We start from the raw sequence: 27,330 nt of genomic DNA, 5'->3' as shown, positions 1-27,330 counted from the left end.
TAATGTCTTTGTAAGAGTCAGAATCCTGCAGTATATCGTGATACTGACAGTCTCCTTTGAAGCCCTTTGTCACCGGCCGATTGCGTCACAGGGTGGGGGGGGGGGCGGCGCTAAGGTGTGTTTGAGGGGGCGCCCACCTGATTCTAACAATTCAAAATGGTGCTGTCGCGATTGACCACAGCATTTAAATGTGTTAAACGGGCTGAATCAAAGGGATATTGATTCCACCTGTTGCAGTGAGGAGTCGGTTGTACAACACAGCCGTCAACCGATTAGTATGGAGCGAGCTCAGCCCGTGAGCCCGCTCCAGACGTCCCCTTAACGGCTACCATGTACATTACATGGCATGTCGTTAAGGGGTTGGAAAGCACCTTTAACATTACAGTTCTAAAGATTTTGTGCAATTATTAATCCCTAGTAATTGGTTAAAAAAAAAAAAAAAGAAAACCCAAAACATGGCATGTGTAGTAAAGAAAACCTTCAAAGATTTTTACTGATATTACAAAATTTATTAAAAGCCCAAGTTCAGAGACTAAGTTTACATAAAATGAATCTTTATAAAAATAAGTTGAGTAACTTTGTATATGCTTTTCATTACTTATCTTGTACTGATCATGAGTTACAGCCTGTGTACAGAGCGGTCGTATTCATAATGCTACATGCTTTAGAGCTGAAATATCCAAGCATTCCCTGACTTTTCATGGTCAGCACAGAATTTGCTCTTAGCGATTTGCATTCTGGAAGGCATCATTTCAACAGCAAGCATTGTCCAATAATCTGATGTAGGGAAGACAAACTGCCCCCTGCTTTAGGTCAGATTCACACGAGCGTGTTCGGTCCGTGATATATGGTCCATATGTCAGCCGCATTTCCCACACACATAGATAACTATGATGCCAAGAGCCCGGCTCCCTGCAGTGTGTTCGGTCCGGGAAATGAGGCTGACATACAGACCATATATCACGGACCGAACACGCTCGTGTGAATCCGGCCTTATAGGAGCCTTGCTAGACTATTAAGGGGCAGCTGTTAACAGCTTGTAGACACTTTCCAGTAGCAACAAGCCAAAATTATAACTGTAGTTCTAGACTACACTACAGGCTGTAAAATGGTGTTCAAAAGGTGAGCATGCCCTTTAAGCCTCCAAACCAAAATAATCAGTGTCAAAAACATCAAACAGCTTGTTTTTTTCCCAAAGTAAAACCCCCCTTTCATGCCGCTTTTCTTTTCCTTCTTCCAAATGTTTATCTTGGTCAGAGCCCAAACTACGATCAGTTTAGTTTTCAAGAACATTCTAAACCACGCTTTGTAATTTTTGTTTACTATATAACATTGTACTGTATACAGATACATTTATACGGATGGGGGTACTTTTTTATGTTGCCTACACACTGACAGAGAATGTGTTCCTTCCTATGTTGCCAACTAGTTTGCGTTGAAGTTGTTTGGTTATATGCCCTTATTTCTGCACCTTTGTTTGTTTGTTTTTTTATTATTTTTGCACACAAAAACAAACAAACAAACAAACAAACAAAGGGTTGTGTCACAAAGACTCTGTGCCAGTGATGTGTCTGGTCTTATTGGTATACACAATGTAAAGGAAGGCCTTTAGGGATACTTCAGCAATCCAATTAATCAACCTGAGGATTAAACTAGACGACTGGTTTACTGTAGAAATCTCTAGTGGGATCTGACCTAGTTTTGCATCCCAGCATTATTATGGCCTTTGTAAAAGAGTCCACCAACCTGGTGCTTGTCCAGGTCCTCCACCTCCATAAGTCTGAGCAGAAGGCTGCTGGTATCCTCCGTAGCCTGGTGCACCACCTGGAGGGGCTCCACCTGGAGGGGCTCCATAGCCTCCAGCCGCCGGGGCTCCATATCCTCCAGCCGCCGGGGCTCCATATCCTCCAGCCGCCGGGGCTCCATATCCTCCAGCCGCCGGGGCTCCATATCCTCCAGCCGCCGGGGCTCCATATCCTCCAGCCGCCGGGGCTCCATATCCTCCAGCCGCCGGGGCTCCATATCCTCCAGCCGCCGGGGCTCCATATCCAGGAACACCTTGCGGCGCTCCATAGCCTGGGGCACCAGGAGCACCATATCCCGACCCTTGCCCTGGTGCTCCAAAGCCAGGAGCTAGGGAAAAAGTAAACACCGAGTTAGAGCGTTTCAGAGTTAGGCCCTGTTCACACACTGCAGATTTGATGCATATATTGCATGTATTTTAAGCCAAAAATAGGAATGGAACCTAAAACAACAAAATATAAATATATTAAGAAAAAAAAAAGCGTCTCATCTCCTGGACCTAATTCTGGTTAGGGATTTAAAAAAAAAAAAAAAAATCTGCAAAGCTGCACTGTGTGAACAAGGCCTATGGATGTATTCACATGGGACAGAAATGCGGCAGATTTTCGGTGCAGAAAATCTGCAGCGTATTACAGTCCCAGTCACGTGGATATGAATTGAACTAGTCTCATCCACATGCTGCTGAACATTTTCCAGACGGAAATCAGAGCAGGCTGCGGATTTTCAAATCTGCAGCTCGCTCATTCTGTTCTGGATGTTCACTGCGGATTTCACCCTCATCAACGTAGAAGGGGTGAAAACTAACGTAGCGTGTGGATTTTTCGGCAGAAATACGCAGCATTTCCGTCTTGTGTGAATGCAGCCTAAAGCGAAGACATTAAACCTACATTTCAGTCTGAGCTGGACATTATTACCCATTGAGGGAATAGTCCAATCAATAACTTTGTGGACTTGCAAATTTAGATAATCCAAAACATAAAATTTGTTTTGCTCAATTATAAATTCAAATTTAATGAGATATTATAAGACACAATAAAAGAGGGTACAGGTAAATGACGGCACTGTACAGTACATAATGATCAGTGCATTACGAAACAAGCATTACAAGAGAAATGTTAATAAGCATTACAAATTTGGAAGTAAAATTATAAACTTACCTCCGGGATAGGATGGCATTGCACCAGGAAAGCCACCAGGTGCCGGGAAACCGCCTGCCGCAGGGTATCCTCCACCAGCTGCAGGTGGGAAGGCACCTCCCGTAGGATATTGTCCACCAGGAAATGCCTGTTGCCCAGCAGCGGGATATGAAGGATCACTTCCCTTTGAAGAGAAGTATAAAAGCAAAAGTTACACAAAGACACACTAGATGTATCTATAGCTTGAGAACGTAGGCGTTGACACCCTAAAACGCATGCTTTTAACCCCTTAGTGTCTAAGCCTGTTTTGGCCTTCAGGACCAGCCCCATTTTTGCAAAGCTGACATGTGTCACTTTATGTGGTAATAACTCCAGAATGCTTTTACCTATCCAAGCGATTCTGGGATTGTTTTCTCGTGACATGTTGTACTTTATGATACTGGAAAAATTTTGTCATTAAATTCAATATTTGTAAGAAACGCCAAGATTTAGAGAAAATTAGCAAAAATTAGCATTTTTCTAAATTTTAATGTATTTACTTGTAAAACAGATAGTAATACCACACAAAATACATACTAGTTTATATTTCCCATATGTCTACTTTATGTTTGCGTCATTTTTTGAACATGCTTTTATTTTTCTAGAACGTTACAACGCTTAGAACTTTAGCAGCAATTTCTCATATTTTCAAGAAAATTTCAAAAGGCTATTTTTTCAGGGACCAGTTCAGTTCTGAAATGGCTTTGAGGGCCTTATATATTAGAAAGTCACCATAAATCACCCCATTTTGAAAACTGCACCCCTCAAAGTATTCAAAACAGCATTCACAAAGTATTTTAGCCCTTTAGGCGTTTCACAGGAATTAAAGCAAAGTAGAGGTGAAATTTACAAATTTCATTTTTTTTCTTCAAAAATTCATTTGTAATAAATTTTTTCTGTGCCCAGATTCTGCAGTTTTTAGAAATACCCCACATGTGGCCCTAGCGCGGTCATGGACTGAAACACAGGCCTCAGAAGCAAAGGAGCACCTAGTGGATTTTGGGCCTCTATTTTATTAGAATATATTTTAGGTACCATGTCAGGTGTGAGGAGGCCTTGTGCTGCCAAAACAGTGGAAACACCCCAAAAGTGACCCCATTTTGGAAACTATACCCCTCAAGGAATTTATCTATGGGTATAGTTAGCATTTTGAACCCACAGTTTTTTTGCTAAATTTATTTGAATTAGTATGTGAAGGTGAAAATCTACTTTTTTTGTGAAAAAATTAGCAAATTTTAAATTTTTACAAGGAATAAAGTAGAAAAAACACCCCAACATATGTAAAGCAATGTCTTCCGATTATAGCAATACCCCATATGTGGTAATAAATTGCTGTTTGGACCCACAGCAGGCCTCAGAAGAGAAGGAGCACCATTTGGATTTTGGATTTCTGATTTTGCTGGAATAGTTTTCAGTGCCGTGTTTGCAATGCACTGGAGGGAAGAAAACCGTGGAAACCCCCCAATAGTGACCCCATTTTGGAAACTATACCCCTCAAGGAATTTATCTATGGGTATAGTTAGCATTTTGAACCCACAGTTTTTTTGCTAAATTTATTTGAATTAGTATGTGAAGATGAAAATCTACTTTTTTTCTGAAAAAAGGTAGCCATTTTTAATTTTTACAAGGAATAAAGGAGAAAAAGCGCCCCAACATTTGTAAAACAAGTTCTCCTGATTACGTAAATACCCCATATGTGGTAATAAACTACTGTTTGGACCCACACCGGGGCTTAGAAGGGAAGGAGCGCTATTTGGCTTTTGGAGCTCAAATTTAGCTGGAATGTTTTTGGGTGTCATGTCGAATTTGCAAAGCCCCTGAGAGACCGAAACAGTGGAAGCCCCCCAAAAGTAACCCCATTTGGGAAACTACACCACTTAAGGAATCTATCTAGGGGTATAGTGAGCATTTAGGCCCCACACGTCTTTTGCAGAATTTTTTCAATTTCACAAAGGAAAAACGAGAAAATGCACCCCAACGTTTGTAAAGCAATTTCTCCCGAGTACGGCAATACCCCACATGTGGTCATAAATGTTTTTTCATTAGAAAGTAATTAACCCTTTACGAACTGATTCATGTTTTGCTTTTTAGTTTTTCCTCCCCGCTTTCCAAGAGCCACTACTTTTTTATTTTTCTGTCAATAGAGCGGTGTGGGGGCTTATTTTTTGCGGGACGAGCGGTCGTTTTTATTGGTACCATTTTTTGGTACGATGCCATATCGGTGGACATAAACGGCTGTTTGGGCACGCTGTAGGGCTCAGAAGGGAGGGACGCCATTTGGCTTTTGGAGCGCATATTTTGCTTGGTAGTAGCTCTGGCGTTTTGCTGGTATTTCAGTTTATAATGTTGGGGCACATTTAGGCTGGGCAGAGTACATCAGGGGCATAATAAGAGAGTATAATAATGGGGTAAATAAATAATAACCCACAGATATGTGGCCAGTGTCGCACTGATAAATGGTGCCCGATCTTATCCACTTTTGGAACACTCTGTACATTTTGCATCACCATAATCTGGGAGCCGGAACTTTTTTTATTGTTTCACCACCGGAGCCGTGTGAGGGCTTATTTGTTGCGGGACAATCTGTAATTTTCATTGGTACCATTTTGGGGTACATGCGATTTTGTTGATCACTTTTTATTCAATTTTTCGGCAAGCCAGGTGACCAAAAAGCATCAATTCTGACAATGATTTTTATTTATTTTTGACGGCGTTTACCCTGGGCTATAAATGACTATTATACTTTATTCTGCGGGTCGGTACGATTACGGCGATACCATATGTATATAGGGTTTTTTATGTTTTGCAGCATTTGAGCAATAAAATAACTTATTTAGAAAATAAATGTATTTTCTGTGTCACCATATTCTGAGAGCCATAACTTTTTTATTTTTCAGTCAAAAAAGCTGTCTAATGGCTTGTTTTTTGCGGGACGGGTTGTAGTTTGTATCGGTACTATTTTGGCGTACATGCAACTTTTTGATCACTTTTTATTACATATTTTGTGAGGGGTGGTGACCAAAAAATAGTGATTCTGGCATTGTTTTTCGTTTTTTTTTTTTGCGTGGTTCACTGTGCGGGAAAAATAATATTATAGTTTTATAGTTGGGGTCGTTACGAACGCGGTGATACCAAATATGTGTACTTTTTTTTTACGTGTTCATTTTTTTTCCTATAATGAAAGACTTATTATAGGAAAAAAAGCAGTTCTTGTTTATATCACTTATAACTTTTATTTTTACACTTTTTTTAAAACATTTTTATTCTTTTTTTTACTTTTTTCACTTGTCCCACTAGGGGACACTTAGACTTGCAGCTCTGATCGCTGCTGGAATACATTACACTACACACGTAGTGTAATGCATTCCAACTGTCATTGTGACGTGACAGTCACACTGACAGGAAGCCTACGATGACCACCCTTAGGGTGGTCCTCATAGGCTTCTGTACATGGCAACCCGGAAGCCATTGTCTGGCGTCCGGTTGCCATGGGTACCATCGCCAGCCCCCGTGATTTCACATGGGGGCTGCCGATCGGCGCTAAAGACCTTAATTGTGGCGTTCAAAATCGAGCGCCGCAATTAAGGGGTTAACTGCCGATATCAGCGGCGACAGGCCGCTGATCGGCAACGGGGAGAGCAGGGCTGACACCCTGCACAGTTAACCGCCGCTGCGGTGTAGCGCCGCGCGGCGGTTAACTGTCAAAGCACTGCCGTAACTGTACGTCAAGGTGCGCGAACTTACTGCTCACCATGACGTAGTTACGTCATGGTGCGTTAAGGGGTTAATTCGATTTTTCAAAATAAAAACAATTGGATCTAATAATATATTCTGAAGCCATCCGTTTATTCTATTGGAGTCGGTGCCAAGTGATTGTCCATTCTTCCCCTGCGACTATAGAGCTCTCCATAATCCGGTGGACCCACATCTTGGTGAGCTGCCCAGTACGGGTGTTGGGACATCTGCTGCACCTCCAAACTACACCTACAATTAGTGTTGTATCTACACAATAGCACAAACGGACCATTCTGTGCCACTTATCAAACTTTTTTATACCCTATGAGGCACAGGGCCTTTACGCCTCATGCACACGACCGTGTGTGCTGTCCGTGTCCCATTAGCCATCCGAGAAAAGATAGGACATGTTCTATCTTTGCTCGGATCGGAGACTCGGACCATTTCTCACGGACCCGATTCACCCGCTAAAGTGAATGGATCCGTGAAGACTATCGGGTGCCACTCGGATGCCGTCAAAAACGGCCCTGAGCGGCACTACGGTCATGTGCATGAGGCATTACCCTTTGTCCTTTTTAGCTAGCTATATTGCGTCACTAGAGCGATGGCCAAAAAGATTTAAAACGTAAACCTATTTCAATGTTTCGGACAACATACTGCACAAACTCTAAACCAGACGCTGCCTCTGTTGGATTTTAAGTTGCTTTAATCACTAAATATGAATTGTGTGAAAATACACACTTGAAACGGTGTTGAGAGCCACTAAAAAAAAACAAAAAAAAAACAAAAAAAAAAAAAAAAACACCCGACTGTTTAGGCACTGGTGTTCTTCTCTTCCTTCACTTTTACAGAAAGCCAGAGAAATGTTTCCATTAGAACTCCAATGGCATTTTTCAGATGACAAATGCCAACAATTGACTTCCGTTAGAGGACTCGTCACTAGGTCATATAAGTTGTAAGATAAACTGGTTTACTGACCTGAATAGAGCTGTCTCCTTGATTCCAGCCCTGTTTTTTTTTTGCCCTGGACCCCCTTATTCCCCCCTCCCCCTGTTCCAGAGATATCTGGATAAAGAAAAAACGAAGAGAGAAGGACACGGCGCTCCTCTAAGGTAATATTGTAAGGAACGGGGGACAATGTGAGCAAAAGGCGAGCTGGGACACTCACCTGGCAGTGTTGTGCTAGGATAGGCACAACACTATTGCTGAGCATGGAAAGGAGAACAACATGAAGATCGTTGTGGAAGTCGGCTGCCACCCGCTGCTATCCCACGAGAAAAAGTTCTGTTCCCGGGGAAAAAAAATGCAGTATTCCGGACACGGCGCCTGACAGGTAGATATTCAAAACGGAGTATGTTATAGTAGGCTTTATTTGTAATTGATACTACGCTTTTCAGGACCGGACAGATCCCTTCCTCAGGTATGTACCAGTCCTGAAACGCGTAGTATCAATTACAAATAAAGCCTACTATAACATAGGAAGAAAATAGAGCCAAGATCCAGCGCTGGGTGTGATTTAAAAAGGAACTCCTGTTCCAATTTTATTGATATAACAAAAATGTAAAATGAACTACATAGGATAGTTCTGCGGCAGAGTACAGAAATGACTGTTAGGTGCAGGATTGAAGTAAGCCCTGTTCAAATGTGCCTACGCGTTTCTGACACGTCTGTCTCCTTATTCATGGCATGCAAGCAGGAGTTCCTTTTTAACTCACACCCAGCGCTGGATCTTGGCTCTATTTTCTTCCTGTTTACCGCTGGCCACGTGGGAATCCGGGCGCTGTCTGCCCCCAGACACAACTAATGGTGAGCTGGAGGTTTACCTCCCCCTCTTCCCCATTCATAATCTTTGTGTCTAATATAACATACTCCATTTTGAATATCTAACTGTCAAGCGCTGTGTCCCGAATATTGCATTTTCTTCCCCTTCACATCCTGTGTTCCAGAGATATGTCCTACTGTTGTGTTGGCTCCCTATATGCTAATTGGTTGTTGTTAGCCAACAGGGTGGAGCTAGCTTCCCTGCCTCTGTTGCTGACCAATCAGCACAAGGCAGCTTCAGGGTAGTTCTCACCCTATTGGCTAACTACAGTAAATTAGCATAGATGTAGCCAATACAACAGTGTGCCATATCTCTAGAATAGTTAAGGTGGATCAGGAAAAAGTTAACCAGTTCAACTTATATGACCTAGTGACAGGTCCTCTAACAGCACCAAAAACAATGCCACTCTTTTCCATGGCCTGCATTACCCGACTCAGCCAATGGAAAAGAGTGGCACTGTTTCTGGCAAAGATTCTACAGTGAAGGGCTTTAGCTTCTCTTATGCACTCAGGACTAATATTTAAGGTCCATTTCTGACTCCTTGACCCTGGAGCACAAGAATTTAGTTTTCGAAGAAAAACAGATGACCCCGTTGTTCCTTCCATGTCTATTCAGCAGGTACAGATACAACAGCTCTGTAGTGTAAAGACTCAACCAAAAGCTGCACACAAGCTCAGATTCATGGACACCTCTGTATTTCACATAGAATTCAGCAATTCAAAAAACTACTACCAAAAGGAGGCAAGGTGCTCGTCACAGGAAAATAATCCATATGGAGGCTCTTAAAAACGAAATAATACTTTTACTATTTTGAGTCCAAGTATTATATAAGGACAGTTGGTATTTATAGAGGAGCTCTCCTGACATGTCCCTTTTAGTAAATACTTTCTTTGCATTGTACGCTTCCTGTTATTCCTCAAGAAATGAATAAATTGACAACTGGATGTCACCATACCCCTTGCCCATAGGGTATGTCCTTACATACACCTCCAGCGTCAGTACTGTGTGGGGGGACACGACCCCTTTACAAGGGGAATGGTTAAGCCCAAATGTCAATTTATTCATACATTTCCAGGAGGATTAAATAGAGGAAGAGCAAATCCACATGAATCTTCTCTACACAGCTGATAAAGTATTCCGCTGCAGATTTTTCAGTTGCAAATCAGGACGGATAATCCAGAGCATTTCCATTGTGTGTGAAGAGTACCTTATGAGGATTACAATTATTTACTAAAGGCAACAAGTCAGAGCACATTAAAGGCCCTCTTTGTACATCATAATTTACCAAGGATACTGTAATAAAAGTAAAAAAGGTCAAATGTTTAATTTTAAAGCAGAGCATAAAACGGTTGATACTCTGGCTGGTTTGCTAAGGCTACATTTACATGACAGTGGAAAACATCTGTGTGACGGCTGTTTTCAGGACAATGAAGTGCTATGGGCGTATTCACACGGCCATTTTTTTATTTGTTTATTATTTTATTTTTTTAACGGCCCATGATTACTGGCCATCAAAAAATAGAACATGTCCTATTTTTTGTCCATTTTCACGGCCTGACAGGTCCCATAGAAATCAATGGGACCGTTTTTAAACGTCCGTTTTTCAAGAATCAATCCTTGTGACGGCCGGTAAAAACGGATCCTGGCCGAGGTCTCGCTGGACACAGCGCTAATTTGAGCACTGAGCCTGGGGAAGAACTTTACGCCAGTGTTCATATGCGGACAGTTACTTCAGGGGCTCCCTCTAGAAGCGGAGTCCCCGGCCAGAGCATCGCAAGATCTCTGGCCGGGGACTCCTGTCTTGGGAAAGCCCAATACGCCACTATCCATACACGGACAGGGACGTCAGGGGCTATTCCTGGAGCGGAATCCCCGGCCAGAGCGTTGCCGATGCTCCAGCAGGGGATTCCCCTTTTAGAGGGAGCCCCTGACATCTCTGTCCATATATGGACAGAGGTTCCCTCTAGGAGCGGACGCAATGGAAATGCTCTGGATTCCACTCCTAGAGGGAGCTACAGTGGCACCACCTGCAACGGGAACTCTGGCACTATCTGCAACGGGGACTGTGGTGTTTTCAGGGGGTTGGGTCAAACATTAAATCCATGCATTTATTTTTTTAATTGCCATGAAAAACGGATGGCAAATAGCCATTAAAGACGGACAGATGGACTGGAAATGGAGGAAAATTTGGAGATACACTGGATCAAGACGGCCATGAATAACTGACAGTCGATTTTTAAATGGCCATTTCTTTTAATTTTTTCGTACGAATGTAGCCTTAGCCTGTACATTATTTGCATAGCATTGAATTTCACATTACCCACAAGTATTTTAAATGTATGCAAAAAGATTTGCACAGGGCTATATGAAATGTTGTTTGGAGCAACATTTATACAGAACTGAAACATTGCATGAAGACATAATACTTACTGGATAGCCTGGATATCCGGGGAACCCTGATGAAGAGTATGGGTATGCCATTCTGCAGGACAGAAAACAAAAAGAATTGCATCTTTAAACAGACGTAGAAGGAAAATAAAAACTCCCCCCACTTCATATTTATTTTTAGCCTGAGTTATCCATGGCTGAACATAACTTCTTGCACCTGTTGACAACTAAGCCTACAGTCTATGGACATTAACCCCTTAATGACAAGCTACATTTTTACATTTTTTTCCTCTCTGCATTACAGCAGCCTTTTTTTTTTTTCATCAATGTGAGGCTTTGTTTTGTGCGGGAGAAATTGTATTTTTGTTCTGCGTGGTTTGGGGGCAGAGATTTAACCCTCCACACAGTTCTAGTGTTAATGAGCAGGACTGCCCTGATTCACCACAACCAGCAGCTCTGGACTTGCACTAGGTCTGGTTTTGCAGGGGGCCTTAGGTTGGGTTCACACATTGTGTTTGGGTCGCAAGGATATTTGGTCTCTTCAGTTCTGGTGATTTTGTCGAGATACGTACATATAGACATGGGCATAAGTGACATTTATGAACACTGCACATCTTATTTATTTGAAGGAGGTGTTGTGCAGCTCTGCTCGTTGAGACTTTTATTCAATGTATACAAAATGTATTCTAATGCGTTTTTTTACAAAATGTTAGGATTGATTAAAAATGCTATGAAGGCACCCATTAGTGTAATGTGCTTGGTGGTATTTTCACAACGTGCCAGGTGTATACTATTTTTTTAATATATGGGTGTAATTTTTTATTATTCAGGTTGCGTGTGTTAACAGTTCACAACTGCAGATAAGTTTTTTGTTGTTCAGCTCCGTTGTGGGAGCAAAAAATAAATAAATAAAAACCACGCCGAATCCATTGCATGACTGACACCAACGGTGAAAACGACTGATCAATGGTTTTTGCTGGGTTTCCGTCAAGCTGTCTGTCGCTTCACCAGAAAAAAACAATAGCGCTGCATGCTGCAATATTTTTTTCCGCCATTTTTAACAAAGCCTCAAACGCAGAAGGGAGCATACCTTTAAAAGGGCAAGTTCACACACGGCAGATTTGTTGCAGATATTTCTGCAAAAGAAAATCCGTTCCATTCATCTGAGTGGAACGGCCAGAAATGCACGCACCAGTTGCAGAAAACCCATTGATCTGAATGGAACTGATTTTCACAGAAATGTCTGCAACAAAATCTGTGGAGTGTGACTGCACCCGAAGGTTGGGTTCCCACAGTGCAGATTTTGCACACATTTAAGTCAAAACCAGAAACGGAACCAAAACAGAATATATAAAGGAAGGCCTTATAAGTCTGCTGTCCTGGATCCAATTCTGGTTTTGGCTTACAAAATGCAGGCAAAATCTGCAGCAAATCTGCTCTGTGGGAACCCAACCTAAGGCATTGTTCACACAGGGCAGATTTTGCATGTATTTTTTAAACCAAAACCAGGACTGGAACTTAAAAACAGAATAAAGATATAAAAGGAAGGCCTTGCAAAATATGCACTGTGTAAACAAGTCATAAAGCCTTTCACACGGCAGTATTTAGGTCAGAATTTTGCTTTAGTGTAAGCCAAAACCAGGAGAGGATACAAAACACAGAAGAGGTGCAAATCTTTCCATTATACTTTCTGTGTATGTTCCACTCCTGGTTTTGGCTCACAAACAGTGAAGCAAAATACTGACCAAGTGCTGCAGTGTGAAAGCGGTCTCAGACTATGTTCACATATTACCGACAATTTTTTATTTTTTTTTGCCAGGATTTTTAAAAAAGAAATAGGACACACACACAACTAGCATCAACATGTGATCACCGTTTTATTTTTTTTAGTTTAGAGCCTATTTCAGGTCTTAATGGCCAAGCGGTACACTCCTCTGAACAACGCCCACTTGGGCTAAAGTAAAAACACGCCCAGTTGGGCATTAAGAAAGTAATTAGCATAAAGCTAAAATCGCTCATAGCATGGTAAAAATAGAGATTGTTTTTATAGTGCTTATTTGTGAAAATTAGCAAAATTGAGATAATTTGAAAAAAAAAAAATTTGCATTTTTCTGAATTTAAATGCATCGACTTGTAAAACAGAGGATTCTACCACCCAAAATAGTTACTAGTTCACATTTCCCATAGGCCTACTATATGCTGGCATCATTTTTTGAATACGCTTTTTTTTTTTCCTAGGACGGCTTAGGAGATAAGCAGCAATTTCTCATATTTTGAATAAAATTTCAAAAGCCTATTTTTTTAATTTTTTCTAAGTACCAGTTCAGTTCTGAAGTGGATTTGAGGGGTCTATATATTAGAAACCCCTATAAAACACCCCTTTTTAGAAACTAGGCCCCTCAAAGTATTCAAAACTGCATTTATAAAGTTTATTAACCCTTTGGGTGTTTCACAGGAATTTAAAGCAAAGTAGAGGTAAAATGTACAAATTTCATTTTTTTGTCAGAAAATCCTTTTTATTTCATTTTTTTCTGTAACACAGAAGGTTTTACCAGAGAAAGCCAACTCAATATTTATTGCCCAGATTATGCAGTTTTTAGAAATATCCCACATGTGGCCCTAGTGTGGTAATGGACTGAAACACCGGGCTCCGAAGCAAAGGAGCACCTAGTGGATTTTGATTTTAGGTACATGCGACTTGATCTCTTTTTATTCAATTTTTGGGGAGGTGAAGTGACCAAAAAATTGTGATTCTGGGATGGTTTATTATTATTTTCTTTTACGGCATTCACCACGCGGGATAAATAACAAAATACTTTTTTAGTTCAGGCAGTTACGGACGTGGCGATACCAATTATGTATAGTTTATTTATTTATTTTTATTAATAATAAAAGACTGATAAGGGAAAAAGGGGGATTTTTACTTTGAATTCTTTTTTAAAAAAAATATATTTTTACACAACTTTTTTTTACTTAGTCAGGACCCACTAGGCTTCCGTAGATGGCATAGCCGGACGCCAATGCTAGGCGTCCAGTTGCCATAGCAACCAACGCAGTCCGCTATCATGTAGCGGGCTGACGATGGCAGTTTAACCCCTAAGAAGCCACGATCACTATTTTACTTTGAATTCTTTTTAAAAAAATATATATTTTTTACACAACTTTTTTTTACTTAGTCAGGACCCACTAGGCTTCCGTAGATGGCATAGCCGGACGCCAATGCTAGGCGTCCAGTTGCCATAGCAACCAACGCAGCCCGCTATCATGTAGCGGGCTGACGATGGCAGTTTAACCCCTAAGAAGCCACGATCACTATTGAACGCGGCTTCTAAGGGGTTAATCAGCGGGGACACCGCGATCGGTCCCTGCTGAAGGAGCTGCGGCAACTGCTGTGCGAGACAGCGGCTGTCACAGCTCCTGTATATGCCGGGAGGCCGGCCGAAATGGCCGTTCCTCCCGCGACGTACTATTCCGTCACTGAGCGCGAACGATACACTTAGCACGACGGAATAGTACGTCGCTAAGCGCAAACGGGTTAATACCACCATTTTTGGGTGCATATAACTTATTTATGGCTTATTCAGACGACCATAGTATATGTCCGTGTGCGGACATTTTAAACAGCCCTCACACGGACGCATGTATTTCAATGGGACCGTTCACATGGCCGTTGTTTTAATGGACCGTGTGAAGGGTCCGTGAAAAATATAACATGTCCTATTTTCTTATGTTTTCACGGATCCCTCAATAGACTTAAGTCTATGAGGGATCCGTGAAAACGGGTCCCACACAGGTTTCAACTCGGACGTGAAAAACTGACGTTTTTTACGTCCGAGTTTGCACTCGGTTGTGTGAATCTGCCCTATTAGCTTTTTTTTTTTGGGGGGGGGGGGGGTAAAAAAACAGCAATTCTACCATTCATTTTTGCATCTTAAGTTTATATGTCTTTTACCGTGCGGTATAAATTTAAGCACTTTATTCTGCGAGTCGTTAAAATTACAGCGATACCAAATTATGCAGTTTTTCTTGCATTTTACTACTTTTGAACTGTAAAAACGCTTCCGAAAAGCAGCACTCAGGCTTTTTTTTTTTAACCCTCCGTTTGCAAAAGTAATTTAGCATAATGTACACAGGCATATTGACTTACATGGTGATGGATTTCACGGGTAGCCACTCTGTTCTGGCACCAGAGGTTTGCCTCTTTTGGGCACCGGACCCGTCGTTTTGCCAGAAGCAATAGCGTAGCGACGGGGCGTTTTTTTAGATGGCTGTTTTGAAAACCGCCCACGTAAAAAAAACGCCCGCGAAAAAGTGCATGTCACTTCTTGAGCCGTTTTTCTTTGACTATAGAAAAACAGCTCCAAAAACGACGGTAAAAAAAAAACAAAAAAAACGAGTTGCAAAATAAAAAAAAAGGCGGAAAATCAGCTGTTTTCCCTTGAAACCAGCTCCGTATTTTCAGACGTTTTTGATTGTGTGTGCACATACCCTTATAGCAACGTTAAACGTACGGCTGTGTCTATTTTTTGCGGTATACCAATATATACTGGCCCAATGGAAAGCAAAAGGACACTCTTATGGCCTCTGTTGGGCTAATGCTGACCTAAGGACACCTTAAGAGTGTACGTCTGGAGCTTTCCTGGCATACACGCTAACCGTATGGGGGGTGGAATGTGAATTCAATGGGGTCTTATATGTATATTTTATCTGAGATCTCACTGTGCTTAGGCTGCTCATATGTGCCCCACACCATATATACTGTACATTGTATACTAGCAGTGCACCATGCATATCCAGAAAATCGTCCAAAGGGTTGAAAAGAGAAAAAAAAAATAATTCTAGATTTGATTTTTTTGGGCAGAATTGCCTGGCCCTAAAATATATATATATATATATATATATATATATATATATATATATATATACACACACACACACACACATACACATATATATACATACACACACACCTACATATACACTACCGTTCAAAAGTTTAGGGTCACTTAGAAATGTCCTTATTTTTGAAAGAAAAGCAGTTTTTTTTCAATGAAGATAACATTAAATTAATCAGAAATACACTCTATACATTGTTAATGTGCTAAATGACTATTCTAGCTGCAAATGTCTGGTTTATAATGCAATATCTACATAGGTGTATAGAGGCTGATTTCTAGCAACCATCACTCCAGTGTTCTAATGGTACATTGTATTTGCTAACTGTGTTAGAAGGCTAATGGATGATTAGAAAACACTTGAAAACCATTGTGCAATTATGTTAGCACCGCTGTAAACCGTTTTGCTGTTTAGAGGAGCTATAAAACTGACCTTCCTTTGAGTTAGTTGAGAAGCTGGAGCATTACATTTGTGGGTTCGATTAAACTCTCCAAATGGCTAAAAAAAAAAAGAGAGCTTTCATGTGAAACTCGACAGTCTATTCTTGTTCTTAGAAATGAAGGCTATTCCATGCGAGAAATTGCCAAGAAACTGAAGATTTCCTACAACGGTGTGTACTACTCCCTTCAGAGGACAGCACACACAGGCTCTAACCAGAGTAGAAAGAGAAGTGGGAGGCCCCGCTGCACAACTGAGCAACAAGACAAGTACATTAGAGTCTCTAGTTTGAGAAATAGACGCCTCACAGGTCCTCAACTGGCAGCTTCATTAAATAGTACACGCAAAACGCCAGTGTCAACATCTACAGTGAAGAGGCGACTCCGGGATGCTGGCCTTCAGTGCAGAGTGGCAAAGAAAAAGCCATATCTGAGACTGGCTAATAAAAGGAAGAGATTAATATGGGCAAAAGCACACAGACATTGGACAGAGGAAGATTGGAAAAAAGTGTTATGGACAGACGAATCGAAGTTTGAGGTGTTTGGATCACACAGAACAACATTTGTGAGACGCAGAACAACTGAAAAGATGCTGGAAGAGTGCCCGACGCCATCTGTCTAGCATGGTGGAGGTAATGTGATGGTGTGGGGTTGCTTTGGTGCTGGTAAAGTGGGAGATTTGTACAAAGTAAAAGGGATTTTGAATAAGGAAGGCTATCACTCCATTTTGCAACGCCATGCCATACCCTGTGGACAGCGCTTGATTGGAGCCAATTTCATCCTACAACAGGACAATGACCCAAAGCACACCTCCAAATTATGCAAGAACTATTTAGGGAAGAAGCAGGCAGCTGGTATTCTATCTGTAATGAAGTGGCCAGCGCAGTCACCAGATCTCAACCCCAAAGAGCTGTTGTGGGAGCAGCTTGACCGTATGGTACGCAAGAAGTGCCAATCAAGCCAATCCAACTTGTGGGAGGGGCTTCTGGAAGCATGGGGTAAAATTTCTCCCAATTACCTCAGCAAATTAACAGCTAGAATGCCAAAGGTCTGCAATGCTGGAATTGCTGCAAATGGAGCATTCCAAGACCAAAGCAAAGTTTGAAGGAGAAAATTATTATTTCAAATAAAAATCATTATTTCTAACCTTGTCAATGTCTTGACTATATTTTCTAGTCATTTTGCAACTCATTTGATAAATATAAGTGTGAGTTTTCATGGAAAACACAAAATTGTCTGGGTGACCCAAACTTTTGAACGGTAGTATATATATAAAATTACACACAGACAGTTATTATTGATCTGTCCCATTAGCAGACAAAGCGTGACCAAGGATGTTGCTTCACTTTACAGAGGACAACAAGCTACACAAATAAAAAAGGGACAGCACACAGCAAATCTATGCACAACCACTGACCAAACCTTTAGAAAACACCATAGCCTATAGTATAAACCGACTTGTACCCAGCAATAATGAGTAAGCACATACTTTGCGTGAATAAGCAATGGCAAACATGTCCGCATAACTGGAAAAGTTGGTAGTATAGCCTGGCCCTTGGGCTATGCTCAGACAGTAGGATTACAGGCTGAAACTACATAAAATAGGTGTGATACTAGAGAATTTAGTCTACAACAATTAAAAAGGGAAGACGGAGTAGAAATTCAAGTTATCTACGAAGGACTACAGCTTAAAGGGGTTGAGATAAAAGAACGGTGTTAATGCTTGTAATTTATAAACGTAAACACATTTGTAATATACTTTAATTTTCCAAAGTGGCCCCGTTTCCAGATCCTGCCGTGGGGTACTTGACGGGTGACGTCACTCTCTGGCCGCTGTGTTGATCTTCAATTATTTTCCGGGTATACGACACATCACTTGTGACGTGCCGTGTATGGGCTGTTCTGCTGTAACGTGCATGTGCGGTCCCTGCTGTTCTCTCGAGAACAGCAGGGACTGCGAAAACAGCAAGTACCGTGCATGCGCGTTACAGTCTGTGCAGCAGAACAGCCCATACACGGCACGTCACAAGTGACGTGTCGTATACCCAGAAAATAATTGAAGATCAACACAGCGGCCAGAGAGTGACGTCACCCGTCAAGTACCACACGGCAGGTTCTGGAAACGTCCGTGTGCCATGCGCGGTTTTCACGCACCCGTTGACTTCAAGGGGTGCGTGATGCGCGAAAAACGGGCAAATATAGGATATGTCGAGTTTTACGCACCCATTGACTAACATAGGTACATTCGACGCGCGTGAAAATCACGCGCGTGAAAATCACGCGCGTAGCACGGACGTACTATACGTTCGTCTGAATAAGCCCTAAAATAGATGCTATAAAATCACTTCAATTCCCTAAATTATTTTTTTTCTTACAGGTACATAGTTGCATCAAAACGCTACACCACTTCTCAAACTGAAAGTCTATGGGGAAAAATGTATCAATGGGTACGCCTGTATTGCGCAAAAGTTTGTGACTTTATCCTTTCACGACGCTCTTGCTCGGGGCTTAACAAGGAGGGCGTGGCCACCGCAGCCCAACAAATTAACTCCAGAAATTTCAGTAAACTATAGATGGCGTAAAATTCATTTTATGTAACACAGACAGCCCAAGGTGCGACAAATTTAAGTGCGCCTCTTAATAAATGTGATCCAGAGGGCTTCAGTCAGTGTATAAAACACCAGTCTTCGTAAATCTGGGCCTATATTCAGTGCATATGCTGGTAAATACATCTGGCGCATATGCTGAACGAGTCCATAAACTTGATGAATAAGGCCCCATGCACACGGCCGTGCCCGTAATCACAAAGTATGGGAGCACGGCCCGCAAAACAACTGATTTGTTCCATAATTTTCTGAACATTTCTACAGAACAGACACCCATCCGTAGCGGTACGGAAAGATGTCCGCGTTCAATGGAAGTGTTTTTTTACGGTCGTGTGCATGGGGCCTGAAAGTTTTGGTATTCGCCAGCAGCTACATGACAGCATACCTCTTATTGATTAGATCTGTGAAAGCTTTTGCGACGACTGATCATTCACTGGTCATAGGCCTTTCTCCAGCCGCACCAATATGGGATTTGCAACAGCATTAACGCCTGTGGTGCTTATTTTAACCCTTTCACTGCAATTTCCACATTTGACATAAAAAAAAATAATAGCTTCTGAACATAGACACTTGGCATCGTGAAAACGCCATCCAGCACTTTACACTCATTAAATTTTGCAAAGCATAAAAATAAAAAAATAAATACATTTTTGCGGCTTAAAGTCAGACCCAAGAGTTTACACATGCCACTTGGCAAACTCATGAGAACTGGAGACACTACCGAAATCTTGATCGCAGATGATTTTAAACATCTAAATCACAGGATCAAAAAATGGCCCAATTACGCACAGGGGTGGTTAGATGAGCAACTGGCTTTTTTTTCTTTGCTAGTTCAAAGAACGCTGCGACCAGATATTACTAAATGCCAAATATTACAGTCCATAATAAAATATAAGAAAGCGTTTTTCGGTCCGGGGGTATTTTTTCCAAATACGTATGTCTATTCTCAATCCCGACACTTCCTTAACGTTTGTGGTACTTACTGCAGAGCAAGCGTAATCTCGCGAGATCACGCGGTTAATGACAGGTTACAGGGAGATTACGCTTGCTCTGCTGTAAGTCCCACACAAACGTTAACGAAGTGTCGGGATTGAGAATAGACATCCCGTCCTGGCTGGAAGGTCTAGTCATTGTCTAAACACTTCAGTAACGTTAATATGTCAGCATAAGGGTATGTTCACACGGCAATGCCAATTACGTCTGAAATTACAGAGCTGTTTTCAGGTGAAAACAGCTCCTGAATTTCAGACGTTTTGACAAGCACATGCGTTTTTCGCGGCGTCTTTTACGGACGTAATTGGAGCTGGTTTTCATTGGAGTCAATGAAAACTGGCTCCAATTACGTCCCAAGAAGTGACGTGCACTTCTTTGAGGCAGCCGTCTTTTTACGCGCCGTCTTTTGACAGCGGCGCGTAAAAAAAAAAAAGCCTGTCTGCACAGAACACCGTACGACCCATTGAATTCAATGGGCATATGTTTGCAGACGGTTTGGAGCTGTTTAATCGGGCGTAATTCGAGCTGTAATACGCCTGAAATTACGTCCGGAAATAGGGCATGTGAACATACCCTAAGACAGTACATAGTGAACAACGCAGTGTCACTATGCGCTGACTAAAAAAAATGGAGAGAAGTGTATGACGCTGATTGGTCAGCGTCATGTACTGAGGAGTGTAACGCCCACTTGGTCTAAAGTAAAAACACGCCCAGTTGGGCATTAAGAAACTAATTAGCATAAAGCGAAAATCGCTCCTAACATGGTAAAAATAGATTGTTTTTCTAAATAAAAAGCACTGCTGTCACCTACATTACAGCGCCGATCTCCTTATGTAGGAAATAGGGCACTTATAATGTGGTGACAGAGTCTCTTTAAATAATGGTGACAGACGGAAACCATTTGCATCGGATCCGTCACCATTTAAATCAATGGCGATGCAAACGGAAACCTATGGTTTCCGTTCATGGGTTCCTCTGACGGAAAGCTCACACGGAACCCATGAACAGAGCCCCGATGCAGATGTGAACAAAGCCTTACATAACGGTCGGGCTGAACCCTCGTTCATGTGCGCTGTGGCTTTATTCATTCTTTATGGGACTGCCGGAAACAGCCGAGTACAGTGCAATAAAAAAAAAAAATAGTGAATGGAGTCGCAGTCCACATGCGCGAATCCCGCTCCCTACGTTCAGGAGATTTGGGACCCACGTTGCTCTTGATCGGTGAGGGTCCCAGTGATCAAACACTTATCACCTATCCTGTGGATAGGTGATAAGTTGATGTGGTGGGATAACCCCTTAGGACCCATGCGCACGACCGTGTTTTCATCTATCCCTAGACTTATTTTAATGTTTATTGTACAAAATGTGTAAGTGTATTTTTTTTAATTTAACATTACTTTATGTTTTTTTATTTTTAAACGGTTATGTACTGGCATATATCTATACGGATAGTACACAGGCAGTTGTTAGGACATACCTTAGTATACTGAAAGGTGTCCGTGGCCAATAGAAATAAATGGGTCCGTAACTGCAGATTAAATATACGGTCGTGTGAATGGGGCCTAAGACACGTACGTTGGGAGAATTCCCAACGTGCACACTAAACATAGGGGGAAAAAAACGCAGTGTGAACCCAGCCACGGATGGACACCTTAAAGAGGCTCTGTCACCAGATTTTGCAACCCCTATCTCCTATTGCAGCAGATAGGCGCTGCAATGTAGATAACAGTAACGTTTTTGTTTTGTTTTTTTTAAACGAGCATTTTTGGCCAAGTTATGACCATTTTTATATTTATGCAAATGAGGCTTTCTAAAGTACAACTGGGCGTGTTTAAAGTAAAAGTACAACTGGGCGTGTATTATGTGCGTACATCTGGGCGTTTTTACTTCTTTTACTAGCTGGGCGTTGTGAATGGGAGTGTATGATGCTGACGAATCAGCATCATCCACTTCTCTTCGTTACCACCCAGCTTCTGGCAGTGCACAGACACACAGCGTGTTCTCGAGAGATCACGCTGTGACATCGCTCACTTCCTGCCCCAGGTCCTGCATCGTGTCGGACGAGCGAGGACACATTGGCACCAGAGGCTACAGTTGATTCTGCAGCAGCATCGGCGTTTGCAGGTAAGTCGATGTAGCTACTTACCTGCAAACGCTGATGCTGCTGCAGAATCAACTGTAGCCTCTGGTGCCAATGTGGCCGACACGATGCAGGACCTGGGGCAGGAAGTGAGTGACGTCACAGCGTGATCTCTCGAGAACACGCTGTGTCTGTGCACTGCCAGAAGCTGGGCGTTCTGAAGAGAAGTGGATGATGCTGATTTGTCAGCATCATACACTTCCATTCACAACGCCCAGCTAGTAAAAGAAGTAAAAACGCCCAGATGTACGCACATAATACACGCCCAGTTGTACTTTAGAAAGCCTCATTTGCATAAATATAAAAATGGTCATAACTTGGCCAAAAATGCTTGTTTTTTAAAAAAACAAAAAAACGTTACTCTTATCTCCATTGCAGCGCCGATCTGCTGCAATACGAGATAGGGGTTGCAAAATCTGGTGACAGAGCCTCTTTAAAGGCTGCGATCTAACTTCCTGCAGTCACTTGCAGCTCCTCCCTTCCCATCCCCGTTACAGAGACATAACAAGTAAGTAAAACTTTTCATCCTGCTCCCCAGCTTCAAAGATATGCTGCATTTCAAATATTGATAGCTGAGATTCTGGGCTTAAAAATGATACCAGGACATAAGCTAGCACTAATGTTCTTTCCCTCATATCCGGCAGTGAAAAACTGTTAAAATGTAAAAAAAAAATTATACTGGCATCACCATGTTCTGCCTGATGATGCACCATCAGAAGCCTTGTGCTACACCATGTATTCCTATGGATTGCAGCAGTTCGGGTATGTTCACACCGCAGCGTCCGTTACGGCTGAAATTGCGGTGCTGTTTTCAGGAGAAAACAGCTCCGTAATTTCAGCTGTAATGGCATGTTGAGGCGCTATTGCGCTGCGTCCATTACGGATGTAAATGGAGCTGTTTTTCCATGGAGTCAATGGAAAACGGCTCCATTTACGTCTGAAGAAGCGACAGGTACTTCTTTGACGCCCCGCCTTTTGACAGCGGGGCGTAAAAAAAAAATGACCGTCGGAACAGAACATCGTAAGACCCATTCAAATGAATGGGCAGATGTTTGCCGACGCTATTGAGCCGCATTTTCGGACGTAATTCGGGGCTAAAACACCCGAATTACATCCGTAAATAGTGTGTGTGAACCCAGCCTCACCATCTCAGATCCAAAAATCTGTGTGTAGCCCCAGCCTAAAGCCTTATTCACACGAACGTGTCCAGTTTGCGCGAGTAAAAAACTCAGCGTTTTTCTTGCTTTGCAGTTCCGTGTGACATCCGTACATGAGGCGCGTCTGCGTTTTTTTACGCCTGCAAAAAAACCTTGGTGTTTTTCTTTTTCTCATCATTTCTTTAGCAACTGTTGCGTGAATCACAGACAGCACACGGATGTGCGTCCGTGTGCTATCTGCACAAGTATAGGACATGCAGTGAGTTCCACGCAGCGGACACAGCATGAAAAACACTGGATGTCACCATTGAATTGCATAAGTCTGTGACACGTCAGTTGTTTTAGTGCGCATAACACGGATGTGAAATACGCTGGTGTGAATTAGGCCTAAGGCTGACCATACATTAGGGATTTCAGACAGCTGCTCTCTGAATGACTTGCTTTTGACGTTTGGTCTGTGAAGGCTGTCGTTCCAGACAACACCATAGGTTAAAGCGACAATTCACCAATCAATCTCCGCCTTGTTCTGCGGTCTGGCTTCTATTCATGGCTACAGGTCTGTCAATTGGCATAAACGACTTTACAGGACTGCACCCGACAACGACTGCAAAAATTACAACAGGGCGGATAAACTTTTCCACAAATGTCTTGGGGTGGCATCTGTCACGCTTGCTCGTGTAATAAAAAAAACGGCTGACAGGCAGCACAAAAAGTGTCTTCTTGGCCGCACCGGTAACATTTTTGTTTTTCTTTTTTAATGTATAGATTAGTGTAGTAGACTATGCTATTCTATACAGATGGATACAGAAAAAGAGAATACGTGTTTGTTTTTTTTACTGTAGGAGCCTATTTGCGACATATTCCTACACAGTGGCGTACATCGCCGTCTTCCAACGGGAAATCGTCTGATCCCCTTATTGGTCACCTGGCATTTGCAGAGCAATAGTGGGAATTAAATTTTCTCATTGTTGCCCTATCACCCCGGCTCATGAGGCAACTAAAAACTATTATAAAGTCTAAAGTGAACCTACACCAAAAAAAAAAACTAAATCCAGATACCTTCTCATCCCCTTCAAAATTCCTATCATTCCTAACCCCCCTAGAAGCCTCTAAGCAATCCCAAGAAGTACAGCCGGATATAGCAGAGCCACACGCAGGACTGTGGTTGTGCAGCGCTATTCCTCGATGCGGTGATAATGATGCGGTTGTGATGCAATTTCCATACGGAATAAAGTCACAAGCGACTATCTAACCTATTGGCCAAACAGCTCTCTCAGCTCTGCTAGATCTGTGTAACATCAATTTATAATACGGATCCCCTTACACATAGAGGTTGTAGTGTGAACACGGCTTATAATACGGATCCCCTTACACAGAGGTTGTAGTGTGAACACGGCTTATAATACGGATCCCCTTACACATAGAGGTTGTAGTGTGAACACGGCTTATAATACTGATCCCCTTACACATAGAGGTTGTAGTGTGAACACTGCACAACATGTTCTGCAACTTTTTCCCTCCCAGAGAAAACCTTCAGGGTGTGGTTACATATGACTGGATGGAGGAGAAGTGGAAACACTGACGTACACCCCCGTACACTGCAGCACTGCCTAATAACTCCCATCCTCCGCACATTACCCCTAATGTCATGTGACGATAGAGAAGAGGGGAGTTTATTTCGGTCATTTGTCAAAATTCACTGTGGTAACTGCGGGTAAATGAAGAAAACGCTAGTATAGTCCCACACAGCAACATAGCAAATTGAGCTCTGCTACATCTGTACAGTGCCTGCAGAAGCCGAGTTCCGTACGTACAATATACGGGACAGAAATGCTACGTACGTGTATTAATATCTATAATTAAAGCAGAGCTGCAATAACACGAGAAAGTTTCCAAGAACTTGACCCCGTATTACTAAACTACGTTATTCTATGCCGACACAAGCCCCCCGGAGACGCCTCACCTTGTCACAAGTCCTGAAACGCTGCAAACTGGGGGAGGAGGTGGCTGACAGGAACCTCTGCTGCCAAGATGGAGCCGTCAACAGCAATTCCCTCGGGTGGGTGGGAAAGAAGGAAGGATTATGCTAAATGTACCACAACCCGGAAGATAAGATGGTTCCGCCCGTCAAATGACGTCTCCCTCCTCAGAAACTTGTGTAGGGCGGGAATGGGCAGGGAGAATGGCCGGTTACCATGGCAGCGCCTCGGGTGCGGAGCTGCTTATGGTGACATCCTGGAAAGAAGTTGTAGTGCTGCGTTTACACTATTCCGGGAGATTGTTGTAACTTGACCTGAAATCATCGTTTGTGTGATTATATTGTACAGATTTATAGAGGGGGATGTATATGTAAGATATTAGTAACGGCTGCTAAGGTTTTATGACAACACATTAGTCTTTAGCAATAGTGTCATAAGACGCATGGTAGTGAGCAAACATGGTGTTGCAAGTTTATTATGTGATCGCAATGAGGTCACGTTACGCCTTGATCTCCATGCAGGTTCAAATCAGGTGGGGGGGGTGCGAGCTCGGAGAAGCAAAGACACACTGAGACGTTTCTCAAGGCAAAAATACTTCTGACTTTATTTGCAGAGACACAGAGTTTATATAGTAAAAATATCATATAATTACGTGCAGACACATATACATTCTTGTGGTTTCTTTCCTCATTATTCTTATCTCTACGTACATTATTCTTATTCCTTACATCTAGTTTTTAATCCGGTGTTCTACCCATATCTATCTTGGCTGTACGCCCAGAAACAAACCATCCTGCAAACAAACCCCCTAGTTCCTGGTAGTACCCTCATAACATAATGAATTCGCAATTTCCAGTTTCTGCAGAACATCTGCAGATTATTACATTCCATAACCTTTCAATAATACCCAAAATATAGACTCGTTTATCCTTCTACCTTGAAGTAGTGCATACATTACACTTATATCATTGATTATAGGTTGTTCTATACCATCACATACCCAACATATATTCTAATACATGTTCTTCTCTTCAGCATTGCACTCATTGAGGTCCCAGATACATTATACATATATTTATTCCATAACAATCCCTCCTTTTGTGATTTTACCAACACCTAAATTCCAATGCTACTTCTATCTCCTGATAGCAAGGCTTCGATCCATTTCTTCACTTGATTCACACAGGTATGTAGGTGGGGTAATCTCACAACATTCTTTCATCATAATGTATAGGCCTCTGATTGAATACTTCCCTTATCTTGCAAAATGCATAACAATTGAAACATGTAAGCAATACAAACAATATTATGAAACATATCAAGGGTTGGAATAACACATGCAGTATCTTAGTGGCAGTGGGGGAAAATCCTGTAAATATGTCATACCAGTGATGGGCACTGGCATCTTTTATTGCTGACGATAAATTTATTACTTCCTTAGCTGCTATTGTAGCCAATACTTTCACTTTACTTAGAGTTACATTATGGGCTGCTATCAATTTCTTTACGTCTTTAGACTTTTGTAACACTTGTTTTAACTCTTCCAGTGGCAAACTAAAATTTCCATAGGGCAAAGGTTCAGGTACCCATACAGTGGACATTATTTCTTCTAAAGTAGGCAGGAACACTATAGTTTGGTTCCCCCAAGTCAAATGCGTCACATTGTATAGACATCCTGAAAATGGTCCCATGAGATTAAACTGGCTAAGGGTCTGCTTGTTGTTAGTTATTAAACATACATGCTGTGGACCTACTTCAATATAAACCTGTAGGTTAGCTTCTGGGATTATAGTGAGTGCGCATACATTATCCTGGTGCTGCATTAGACAGGGTTCATATATCCCTGACTGCTGATTACATACATATCCTTGCTCTGATAACTGGCACAAATCTATATTCCTTGTCTTATTTTGAGAATCTATGTGTGTTCCTTTCATTTCCGGCATCCAATATTGTCCTAATAATGTCACCGGATCAATCATTACCATTGGCATAACAATAAATTTGCATAATAGAGTAGGATTTTTCACATGAAATGCTATTAGTCTTCCTGCACACCATTTAGGTGTACACTCAGTATACTCAGGCTGTAACAATAACCACGTATCATTTCTCTTTCCTATGGGCAGAATGTCTGTCCATTGCCTAACATGACTACTAAACAATTTATTCATCTGTTCTTGTTGCCACATCGTTTTA

The 27,330-nt window shown here is 42.0% G+C and overlaps 1 protein-coding gene across 2 annotated transcripts in view; it reads right to left on the bottom strand.

Annotated features, from left to right (window-relative positions):
* Window positions 1-25,339, bottom strand: part of ANXA7 (annexin A7) — a 52,558-nt gene extending 27,219 nt beyond the window's left edge. Inside the window, exons 1-4 of one of the 2 annotated variants that reach the window (XM_075841491.1) lie at window positions 25,116-25,339; window positions 10,966-11,017; window positions 2,961-3,123; window positions 1,747-2,133 (exon numbers count right to left, since the gene is read on the bottom strand). In XM_075841491.1, coding sequence (XP_075697606.1) covers window positions 1,747-2,133; window positions 2,961-3,123; window positions 10,966-11,016 — 601 coding nt within the window. In that variant the 5' untranslated portion in view covers window position 11,017; window positions 25,116-25,339. The remainder of the gene's footprint in view (window positions 1-1,746; window positions 2,134-2,960; window positions 3,124-10,965; window positions 11,018-25,115) is intronic. The other variant, XM_075841492.1, reaches the window with a different exon arrangement.
* Window positions 25,340-27,330: the final 1,991 nt, after the last annotated feature.

This window comes from Rhinoderma darwinii, chromosome 11 (genome assembly GCF_050947455.1).
Source record: "Rhinoderma darwinii isolate aRhiDar2 chromosome 11, aRhiDar2.hap1, whole genome shotgun sequence".
NCBI lineage: Eukaryota > Metazoa > Chordata > Amphibia > Anura > Rhinodermatidae > Rhinoderma > Rhinoderma darwinii.
This window is presented reverse-complemented; position numbering and strand designations above follow the sequence as displayed.